Genomic DNA, 12,348 nt, shown 5'->3' with positions numbered 1-12,348 from the left:
AGCCTTTTATCTCATCTTTCCAATGGCTCACCGAATCTTGTTCAAATACAAATCTCTTATCTCTTCTCCATGATTCTCTCCGATGTGTTTTGCATAATCTTCTTTTAAATTTGAATTCCAAATCCTCCGGATTATCTTTCTTGATTTCTAAATCCGAACCTCCTTAGAAAATCAGATCAAGTACAAATTCAAATAAAAGATCGAGATCTTCACGTGTTTGGCTTTATCTTCTCCTTATTTGTTAGCAACAACTAATCTGCACAATGCACCAACTCCACTGTATTAATCCGGAATACCATGATGATTTCTAGTTGCTATTTTCTAGACCTTTACTTACAAAAAAAAAAAAAACTCAGTTTGCCAAACAGCCAACTAACACAATAACGTAAGACTACCAACATGACAAAGTAGTTGAATTGATACACTATGTTAATTTCTGAAATTATCACTTGGTAATTTCTGTAATGACCATATCAATTTCTCGAATAAAAACTACCTAAGTTATTCACTAAGCATCTTTTTTTTTAGATTATATTAGTGATTTTTTCATTTATAGTATAAATGATAAAGAAATCTTATTACTAACAGGGTAAAGTAGTTGAATTAGTACACTTACCATCGGTAATTTTTATAATGACCATAATCAATTTTTCAAATAAAAACTGCTTAAATTATTCACTAAGCAGCTTTTTTTTTCTTAGATTCTATTGGTGGTTTTTCATTTGATATATAAACGGTAAATAAATCCTACTACCAACAAGAAAAAGTGATTGAATTGATACACTACGGTAATTTCTGAAATGATAAAGAAATCCTACTTTGAATTGGTGCACTACGGTAATGTTGACAATCCACGTTAGTACTCAAAATGATAGTAACAGAGTACTCAAACTAATCTGTCGGACGAGGCTGAAAAAATTAAAGGTAAACTAATAAGTCAAGAGCCACATCTCGCCCCTTTACGTGCCACCTCTACATTACGGATCTCAAGAATCCAACAGGTATTCTCCTGTCCTTCTGACATCCTACAAAATATACATAACTCACAATTCTAAATAAGAAATGCAGAAGTTGCACGTAGAGAGGCGAGATGTGGCTCTAAAGCTTGAATCTAGGTTGGCCCCAAAATACAAACCTTTAGGGCATGTTCTTTTCTCCAAAAAAACTCAAAAAAGGACAACTCAAGTTTTAATTTTATTCAAATTCACGTTCTCTTAAGTTTCAATTTTATTCAATTTTACTCAACTTTATTCAAGTTCTAACTTCAACTCAAGTTATAACTTAAATTCAACTCAAAAACTACACTCAAATTATACTCCAAAAGAACAATCCCTTAGTAACCCAGTACCACTCCACGCATCTTTGCGGCCTCATGGATTGGGCTCCACTACCACATCTCAAAGTAGATGATGCTGCGAACCATTTTTCAGGATTTCTTTTAATTTTGGTTTCACATTTGTTGTAGCACTTTTATATTTTGAACTTTTGGTAGGAGTATGTTTAATGTTTTGATGTTTTGTTTGTCTATTTGTTTTTATTTATTTTTTAATTCTATTTTAAAATAACTATAAAGGACAAATATGCTGTTATGGTGGTTCAAAAAAAAGTTACTTAGTGAATAACTAAAGCAGTTTTTATTCAAAAAAATGCCTATGGCTATTACAGAAATTACCGAGTGCTAATCTCAATAATTACCGTAGCGTATCAATTCAACTACTTTGTCCTGCTAGTAGTAGGATTTCTTTACCGTTTATACAACAAATGAGAAAACCACCAGTAGAATCTTAAAATTAAAAAAAAAAAAAATGCTTAGAAAATAAGTTAAGCAATTTTTATTCAAAAAATTAATTATGGTCATTATAGAAATTACCAAGTGGTCATACCAATTAAACTACTTTGTCTTGCTAGTAGTAGGATTTCTTTACCGTTTATACATCAAATGAAAAAATCACCAGTAGAATCTAAAAAAAAGCTGCTTACCAAATAATTTAGGCAGTTTTTATTCAGAAAATTGATTATGATTAGAGGTGTCAAATAGGCCGGGCCATCTATAGACGACCCAACCCAGCCCGCTACAGTGGTCAATTCGGCATAGCCGACTCTGTACTGTTATAGACCAGGCTGGACCGGCACGCCAAAAGGGGCCTCATTTTCCAGGCCCGTAGCCCAAGCACGGCCCAGGCCCGCCAAGGCCCAGGCACGCGAAGGGCTAGGCACGGCCTGTGAAGGCCCACACCCGTGACATGAAATTTTAATGAGGTTTGAGGCATTTTAGTACCAACCAGCCGACCTATGTCGTCCAGTCAACCAATCATTTTCTTGTAATTATTCATATTATTTCAATAAAATCATAATTTTTTTGGGCATATGATATATTACTTTTTTTTCGTCATCAAATATGAAATTATAAAAAAATATCCTAAAAAATTGTTATTCATAAGTGAAGCTCAAGTGCATTAAGAAACTTAGATTAAAATTAAGTTTTAAGATGAATCCAGTGTAATCCGGTCATCCAATAGCAGAGAAGTTGTAAGCCACCGGTCGACCGGTGATGCCTCTACCGATCGACCTGTGCCTACTCAGTGGCCATAAATTCGACCGTTGAACAGAGCCTTTAGTAGGGCCGGGCCAATAAAGTTCAAAAGGGCAGGCCCTATGAAGGTCCTACAGGATCATTAGTAGGGCCGGCCCAATAAAGTCTTAAAGGGCCGGCTCTATGAAGATCCTACAAGACCATTAGTAAGGCTGGCCTATAAGGGCCTAGGCCCGGGCCCGGCTCTAGCCCTTAAGAGCCAGGGCCGGGGGCTAGGGCTGGAGGGGCCCTTAGGCCCGGCCCATGCCCAGCCCACTACTGTAAAGGCCTATATCGAAAACCTTCTCTCATATGAACGCCTATAGAAATGAAAACAATTAACTAGTCATTTTAAAGATGGCCAGTGGTCACAATGAAAATTACCAAATCACATAACAAACACCTAAATCACGTAACAAACACCTAAATCACATGAAAACCTGAAAATTACAATGTCCTAAATGTGTAACCACCTTTATACTCACAGATAAACGTTTTAATAATATTTCTGAAAAACATATACAAATTACTATAACTAGTAATTTTAAATATGACATGTGGTCAAAATGCAAATGATCATATCAAATAACACACTCATAAATTAAGTAAACATGGTACAGTAGAGACTATGAAACAAGTTGTACAAGAACTAGTCATAAGAATGATTTAAAGAATACACAAATATTGAACAAAGATATGACATTTCCCAAAAAAAAAAAAAAAAAAGAAAGAAAAGAAAACAAGAACTCACAACTAATTATCATAATTACAACGCAATTCTTAAGAACTCACAACTAATTATCATAATTACAACGCAATTCTTACCCTTTCTAATTCATCATAATATACACTTATAAATCAAGTGAACATGGTACAGTAGAGACTATGAAACAAGTTGTACAAGAACCATTCATAAAAATGATTTAAGGAATACCCAAATATTGAACAAAGATATGACATTTCTCAAAAAAAAAAAAAAAAAGGAGAAAAGAAAACAAGAATTCACAACTAATTAGTAATTATCATAATTACAACGCAATTCTTACCCTTTCTAATTCATCATAATACACACTCATAAATCATGTGAACATTGTACAGTAGAGACTATGAAACAAATTATACAAGAACCAGTCATTAGAATTATTTAAAGAGTACACATATATTGAACAAAGATATGACATTTCCCAAAAAAAAAAAAAAGAAAAAAAAAACAAAGAAAAGAAAACAAGAACTATTGGATACTATGGATTCATTTGATAGTCTCGTTTCCTTCAGTGCCTTCATCATCATCACATAACCCACCGCGATAATGAAACGTTTCTCATACATATATACACCATTACCATATATAGTAGCTATTTGTATATGTTTATAAAATTAACTTCATTGAACCAGAACACAGCACAAAGGGCCAAACCAAGTGCTTCCAATGATCCAATCAATGGTGTAAAGTTTCAGTACACATCTTTTTTTCTTTTTCTTTTTTTTCCTTTGTTTTTTGTGAAAGCATAAAAGGAAAAAATTTCTTTTATTTACCGCGAGAATGCAAGATTGTCATAAGAGGAAAAAAAGAAAAAAGTAGTCGCGTGAAATACCCTCGCTGCCCTCTGTCATGTCCTTAGTTCATTTCCATCTTTCCTCAAGAACTCCCATGTAGATGCCAAAAACCCCTAAAACCGCAGCCAAAACCAGCTCTTTTGGGTTTGTCAACAACATCAACAGTAAGCACTCCGAAACCCATTTCTCACTCTCCAGATCTGAGGCCTTAAAATCCTCAATTTCATCAAAAACAAAAGCCCTTCATAAAAAAAGGAAAAGAAAAAGAAAAAAAAAAAAAAACATCCTTTCGTGAACGATCAAATGGGTCTTCCTTTGGCTTGCATTTCCGAATCGGGGGAAGGGCTTTTCGAAGTGGGGTTTCGGATTTTCCTATGATTTTCGGTTCTGAAACCAACAAAAGAAATAGGTGTCGTCTTATTTTGATTATCGTCGTTTCTCGTAAAAGTGAGAGGAAGAATGATTCAGTTGCTTTTCTTGGTGCTGTTCGCGGAGGCCGTTGTGGCGTTCCTTCTGTTGGTTAAGATTGGGCCGCTGAGGGAGCTTGTGATTAAGAGTCTTGATCAACTTAAGATGAAAAGAGGCACTGTTTTGACAATTGCAGGGACAATGTTTGCGATTTTCATGTCGAGTTTCTTCAGCATTGTTAAGATCCAGAATAGAGGTGCAAAGCTCGGTTCCATGTCGCCTATGGATCAGGTTCTCTGGAGGACCCACTTGCTTGAGGCTTCACTCATGGGTATGTGTAATTTTATGTTTCTTTTTTTTTTATGTATACAACATTTTTTTTCCTTTTTAGTAAGTGACATTAAGGAATCAATTGATAGATGTAAAACAAGGAACTAGGTCTTAAGAACTTTTGTCGTTTATTGTTTGACTTACATGGCAACCTGGCTATTGTTTATAAGGAGAGAACATAAAATCTTGGAGATTTTTTTTTTCCTCCAAAATCTTATATTAACTTAATCCTGGATGAAATTGCATGATCTCTAAGGAAATATTAAGAAATAACATATGAACACATAGATTGATTACTATAACTGGGCTCACAAGAGAAGGGAAATATTCCATTTAGTCTGTTTCTTTCCCTCATGGTTTTGAGAAGGGATGGATTTGATTAATTGGCATTCTAGCCACACCAAGTAAATTTAAGTGTGGTTGATAACTTTTTTTTTTAATTTTTTTTTTTTGTGTGGGAAACATGAGATAGTAATAATGAAAGAATTACACAGTATTGGAGATCATGGGTTAAGTGTTTCTGAATCCAATTGAAGTCAGTTGTCCAAAAGATGCTAGGTTGTTTTATAAGCTTGAAGTTGAACGCATATTCATTTTTGCTGTTTACTGTCGTAGAATGATTATTTGTAAAGGGAGCTCAAGAAAATGAAAATTAGGATCCTGCATCCCCCAAAAAACAAAACAAAACAAAACAGAACAGAATGGAACGGAACATTAGTTAGGCTTCTAAGCCCAACACATGAACAGTGAATGGAAATGTGCCGTGTCTTGCCTCCGTACTTAGCCCATGGATTCTTAGCTGAAATAGTGATTGTGTGGTGTGTTCTCTTAATTGGCTCTCCACTTCATAAAAGCAACTGTTGGTTTTTCACACCTGGCAATTTCTGTATCTTTCCTGCTTGAGGATACCTTGTCCTTTGCCCTTGTTATTGATTCTTATCGATAAAGTTTCTATTATATAAAAAAAAAAAAAAAAAAAAAAAAAAAAAAAAACATGGCAACTGTAGGAGATTATTCTTACACAAATTAAATGTTGTCTCATTTTGTTGTTTGTTTTTGCCAAAATACTTGCATTATGGTTAATATCTTGGCTCTTTAAAACCGATGATCATTAATCATAACTTGCTTGATATTGATCTAGCTTAGTTATGCTGTCCATTATATCCGATGACTTAGTTTCGATGTTTACAATTATATATATGCCAAAATTGTGTATTTTTTCCCCTTGCTGTATAGGAAAAGGCTAAGTATTTGCTATTTCAACATTAGTGTGTTGGTTTTGGAGCCATCTTATGTTAGTGGTGCTGGACCATGAGAAAAAGTATATAAGGTAGAGAGAGAGTGGGACCGTCAAGGAGGGTGAGCTACAGAAATAGAACTAGGGATGCATAATCTGAATAGTTCTCAAAATTCATAAATCAAACTCCGAAAAGCTTAGCATAATAAAGCATGTATATAGATAGGAAATTCTAACTCTAGTGGAAACTAGACTAACCCTGAAATTTCTACTGAAACTAAAACTCAATCACCCCATAACAGAAGTCCTAAATAGTAGAAAAATAAAAAATAGAAAATAAGAAATAAAAAATAAAAAGTAAAAAAGATGATCGCTTTCTGTATTTACGCCTAACATAAGTGTTCGATTTCAAAATGATTAAAAAGGAGAACTTGATTGTACGATATAACAGTCCAGATGATGTTTTTATTATCTGATATGATTGACCATAAAAATAGTAGAGGGTGATACACTAATGTTATTATCTCATCCCTTTTATACGCAGCGTGTAGTTTTATTTCTCATCGTGCACTGAAGTTTAATCGATCTTGTAGGTTTTACCCTATTTCTCGGCTTCATTATTGATCGAATGCACCATTATATTCGGAAACTCATTGGACTGAGGAGTAGTGTGGGATCTTCCAAGGAAGAACTTGAGAAACTTCAGAAGGAGAAGATGCAGCTCAAAGAAAAGGAACAGAAATATTCCAAGGAAATAAAGTTGCTTAAAGATGAAGTTTCCACATTATCAGAAAGTTTGAAGAAGTTGAAAATTAAATCTGAAGAGAAGGATAAGAAGGTTGAAACTGCTGAAGCCCATGTTCAAGCCCTTCAGAAGCAAGCCGCGGATCTACTGCTCGAATACGACCGTCTCTTAGAAGACAACCAAAATCTTCAAAACCAAGCTCTAGGATATAAGAGCTAACAGAAATCTTTCTTAAATATTAGGCAGATCTCAATGTTTCGAGAGGCATTTTGATCCCTGATCTTCTTATCTTTTTTTTGTTTTTTTTTTTTGTTTTTTAATCCAAACATATTCTATCAGAAATGGTCAAGTGCTTGCTGCGTGTTGAAAATTTTGTAATTCTAAGGAATGTAGAGTATTTGTCTGACAAACTTTGTACGGTTCTACTGATTGCATGGTAAATTTCTTTCTTTTCTTTTTTTTTAGTATTCTTTGAGTTTCGAATAGAATTTCACTGATCTTATGTTGTGAAAGTTCTTATTTTATTTTAGCGTCCTGACAAATTTTTCTGTCACGTGGTTAGAAAAAAAAAAAAAAAAAAGAAAAGAATAAATTAGCCTCTGGGGATCGCGGTGAGCAAACATGAACTGCATGGACAACATTGACAGCATCCGTCTCCAAAGCCACATAATCCCTTCACGAACAGCCAAAGCATTCAAAACACAGCCATCCGAATCACCAGTAGATCTCACTGAAGCATCCACATTAATAAAACACATTCTCAAGGAGCATCAAAACGCTGTTGGTGCCACACACAAACTCCAAACTCCATACTCCAAAGCAGCATGCAAAAAATCTTGTTTTTGTTGAAAACAAAAAATGATCTACAAGATTCCTCCCTGCCGGCCGGTGCAAGTAATTGGAGACAGTTGGTAATTGTTTTTTTTTAGAATGATTAATTGGTTTTGTGTCTTAATCGTTTTAGTAGAAGTTTTTTCATCTCAATTTTTGTATCTTAATTTGTTTTTAGTATAAGTTTTTTATCTCAATTTATTAATATATTGTGAGATCCATTCGTATTATAGTTGTCGGAACTTGTTCCACTAAACCAATGAACTTCACTGTAGAAATGCCTCAAAAGTAAAAGATAGTTATAAGCCATCCCCTTTCATTTTTGTGGTTTTAAGTTTGAGTTAACATTGTTGCCTCGTGACTGTGGATTGTATTTATGTGGAAGCCAATTATTTCTTGGTAAAAGAGGGTGGATAATCATAAATGCACCAATGGACTTTCAAAAATGACATCACATAGCTCATAATAACATGTAAATCATGAGTGCTAAATATAGTGTCAATTTAATTTTGTTAAGCAAGTCATTTTTTAAAAAATAGATTTACCAGAATGACACCCTCTCTTCTTGAGCCTTCAACCCCCCCCTTTTTTTTTTTTTTGGTTGAAGAACATTCATTCTTTTTGTTTTTTGTTTTTTGTTTTTTGTTTTTTTTATATATATATTTTAGGCTCGTTCGCATTTATTCTATGTTTAACCAATATTTACAAGTCTGCTTATTATTACTTTCCCCCAAAATTTCCTTTTTGACTCCAAGTTCTTGAAAATAAGAAAGAGCGCTTCACTTAAAAATATCAAAACAAAAGCCCACTGAGGTGTCTTTCTTTAATTTTCTTATTTAAATTTTTTTTTAAAAAATATTTGAGGCAAAATATTAAAGTTAGTAAAAATTAAATATTATATTTAATTTTTTGAATCCCTGGTGAGCTTTTTTTTAAGGTGACCTGAAGATACTGCTGCATAACGGAACCCTTTTTTTTTTTTTTTTTTTTTTTTTAAGCGAAACCCAGATTGTTGTGCTTTCATAATGTTCATTATATATACTTGTGGTCTATTGTCTATCAGTGAAAGGAAAAACAAAACAAAAATGTAATATATTTGATTCTCTTTTGTTGTTTGCTGATGTGTGTTTTTGACTAAACAATATATCAAATGAACTATAGTATTTCTCCTTTACACCCTTTTTATTTGTGTTATCTACTTTTACAAATTTCTTTTCGTAAACTACGAGTAACAGGTTCTTTTCGTAACAGATATTTGATTTATAAAGAACATATTCTTAAAAATTTGAACGCTATATATTCAGGGAAAAAAAAAAATCAAAGGTTTTATCATTTTTTTAAGGATTTTATCTGGTAATCCCTACAAAAATGAACTACTAGTACTCCTTTACTTTTCAATCGCTAAATCTGTATCAAAACTTATATTTTAAACATATTTTTTCAATATAATATGATTTTAATCAAATCCAACAGTCAAAAATTAAGACTACTAGTATAATAGTTTATCGACGTTGCAATCTTTTTGTAAAAGAGACCGAAAAAAGAAACATATGAGAAAGTCAGCAATAGAGTCTGAACACTCATTTGTAGTGTAGATAATAAACCCCTTTCATTGTTTTTCTTGCAATTAACTCTTCCATTGAAAATTTTGGTTTTAAAATAAATAAAAAAAATACCCATATTGTCTATGTATAAAACTAGAATGTTAAATAATAGAAGATCATCCTAAAAGAGGCCTTAATTGGTGTCAAGTGCGCGAATGAGTTCCTATTAATGTATTAAGTTTTGGATTCAAGTAGTAGATAACGCAAATAATAATAAATAATAAATAATAGAAGATGGGAACCATTACTTGTCCAAAAGAGAGATGCTATACTTGACTAAAAGAGACTGAGAAAAAGAGATAAGATTACACAGAAGCACAAAGCTCAATGGCACATCGTCTGTTACAATGAAGCACATGAAGAGAGCCAAGCCAAAACTGGATTAGGCAGATATTTCACAAAGATATTACTAATTAACCTAAAAAGAATTATCACAAACATCATGTACAACAGGAATTTTGAGACTTCCCCCTTCACTACATAAAACAAAGTGATGAACCTAGTAATACAGCACGTGCACAATTACATTCTGATTACGGTTAACAGGAGTACAACTTGGTGAGGGTACGGGGAAAAAAGGGGCATCACCACCACAAGCCAAACATACCTTTGAACGAACGTGTTGCACGGAAATGTGAAAGTGCAAATCTCTTCCGAAATCACTTTTAAATAGATAATGAGTTCTGGTAACCAATCAAATGTATGGGGCCCTCCCCTCTCAGACCCTTTGCAAGACACTAACGAAAACATCGGTGCATCTGCTGCATCTAACCACAATCAAGCGAACCCCCAAAAAAGTCAAGCCGAAATGGGTTCATAAGGATATGATAGCCAGGGGTGCTTCAGAGCCTCCGATGCAGATGGCCGCTTCTTAGGGTTTACCTCAAGCAAATGAGCAACAAAGTCTATGAATCCTTGGTCCCCCATCGGAAGTCGATGTCTCAAGGATGTCTTTTTCGGTATCAAGTATTCCAGCCTATTTGTTTCCTGAATAATGCATGGGGCATCTTCAGCATTTCTCAATAAAAAAATCATATAAATTGTAGATCAATGTGTGCATGTATGATTATTTTGTGTGTCTGTAATAGATTGTTTCATTTGTGGGTGTGTATATGTACCTATACAGGTCTATGAACAGCCATGTTGCCACATAAACACAGACGCACAACCCAGTAAAAATCCACATGATTATGAAGGGCCCGTTTGGTAACGTTTTCAAAATGATTTTGTTTTCAATACAAAAGAAAAAATGAGACTGTTCTAAAAATCATTCTAAGATCGATTCTAAAATTGCGTTTGGTTAGTTTTTTAAGGGATTGTTTTAACTATAATAAAAAAGTAAAATCGTTTTTTGGTTATAATTATTAATTAATATATTATAACATTATTGATAAGTACTAGGAAATGAAAACAGAAAAGGGAAAACAACTTTCAACCGTTTTCTAATTCTTTCACAAAAACCATTCTCACTGTTTTTTATTTTCGTTTTCGTTTTCAAAATATTTGCTAAACAAACACGGTTTGAAAACCGTTTTTATTTTCTTGCCTCAAAAGGTGTGCAAAAACATTTCTAGAAACAAGCAAAAATCAATTCCAAACGCACCCGAAGTTTTCTCCACTCATTCTTTCCTTTCTTTTGTTAGCATGGATAGATACTACTATATGAATCTGGTTAGGAAGTGCATCCAAGTAACAAAGAAAACAGCCATGTAACTCTAATTTTTTTTTTCCCATGGAACTCTAATACTGGTTCCTTTCACTCTTTCGAATTTTCCATTGAATTACGAAACAGAAAAAATAGAAGATGACCAAAAAATGGAAGAATCCGTCTCCGCTTCCGGGCAGCATATCGTAAATCATTCCAAATTTTATGTTGGCTCCAAAGCATGTAAAGTTGTAAACCCATTAGTGTAAGTACACATAGAAATGGTGGAACAATTTACTAAGTAAAGGGGAATTATCCAAGACTATCAGAATTCTGAAAGAAAAAAAAAAAGATAAAAGATAATAAAATTTGGAACAGTTAAAAACGAAATCATGAATATAAAACCATCCAGAGCAGCGGTCACAGCTGGGTGCAAATAAAAGAGGATGTGAAATCACAAGAAAATAGTAATGATCTTTGGGATAGACTTAGATATTGGGTAGCTTTATGGATTTCTCAATCTAAAGGATGCACTGTGTTTTCATTTTCCGATTTATTAAGGGGGTGGGATTTTATTTTGCAGTGAGTAGTTTATTGTGGGGTCTGATTTAGACTCTGTTTTTGGGATTTTTTTCTTGCTTATGTTTTTTGTTTCGGTGGACCCCTTGTCCTCTTTCATTTCCCTTTTCTTATAATATATATATATGTGTGTGTGTGTGTGTGTGTGTGTGTGTGTGTGTTTGCATTCCATATAAAAAGAGATCTTTCCCTCACCCAAAAAAGAAAAAAAAAAAACAAAAAAAAGAAATCTCAGTCGGCAATATTATCATTGCATGCTCCTCCATAATAAATGGTTCAAAAATAATAATTATTACCTGATTCCGTTCGTAAAGCATGTGATTTTTGGTAAAATATTTGTACGTGTCTCGGCCTTTTGCCAACATGCCTTGTTCAATAGGACCTACAATTCCTATCACCCGTGCAAGTAAAGTTGCAGGCGAATCATTTTGGAATAACACCTGCACCAAGCAAATACTTGCCTTCAACAATTTATGCAATTCGAAATAGTTATGAAAAATTATGAATATACATAGCGCAATTCAAGATTGGATCAAAGAAGACAGAAAAATATTGGCCCTCATATGAGTTTAATACAGTATAATAAACTTTAAGTATATCCAAGTTTTGTTTTGGAATTTCATAAATCAAGGAAAAACAGCTACAATGCACACTTTAGTTCCAAACATACGGCAAGAAGCCAAGCATAAAGAAAGAAAAAGGGAGACACCATCGGAAGTGTGTACCACTTACTATATAATTGTATCCCTTTATTACACAAAAAAAAAAAGGAGGAAAAAAAAAGGAAAAGAAAACTCATAAAATGATGCACAAATCCGTGGCCTCATATATATATATATA

At 33.6% G+C, this 12,348-nt stretch overlaps 2 protein-coding genes across 2 annotated transcripts in view; one reads left to right on the top strand and one right to left on the bottom strand.

Moving 5' to 3' along the window:
* The first annotated feature begins 4,118 nt into the window (after positions 1-4,118).
* LOC21407828 lies at positions 4,119-7,286 on the top strand. Its single transcript, XM_010101384.2, has 2 exons — positions 4,119-4,868; positions 6,698-7,286. Exons 1-2 carry the CDS (start codon positions 4,589-4,591, stop codon positions 7,066-7,068), a joined length of 651 nt encoding a protein of 216 aa, XP_010099686.1. The 5' UTR covers positions 4,119-4,588; the 3' UTR covers positions 7,069-7,286.
* A 2,270-nt stretch (positions 7,287-9,556) lies between these two features.
* Positions 9,557-12,348, bottom strand: part of LOC21407826 — a 12,208-nt gene continuing 9,416 nt past the window's right edge. Inside the window, exons 8-9 of the mRNA XM_010101382.2 lie at positions 11,805-11,948; positions 9,557-10,271 (exon numbers count right to left, since the gene is read on the bottom strand). Of these exons, the coding sequence (XP_010099684.1) occupies positions 10,083-10,271; positions 11,805-11,948 (333 nt within the window). The 3' untranslated portion in view covers positions 9,557-10,082. The remainder of the gene's footprint in view (positions 10,272-11,804; positions 11,949-12,348) is intronic.

This window comes from Morus notabilis, unplaced genomic scaffold (genome assembly GCF_000414095.1).
Source record: "Morus notabilis unplaced genomic scaffold, ASM41409v2 Scaffold172, whole genome shotgun sequence".
Lineage (NCBI taxonomy): Eukaryota > Viridiplantae > Streptophyta > Magnoliopsida > Rosales > Moraceae > Morus > Morus notabilis.
The sequence above is the reverse complement of the archived record's forward strand: the minus strand, read 5'-3'. Positions and strand labels throughout refer to the sequence as shown.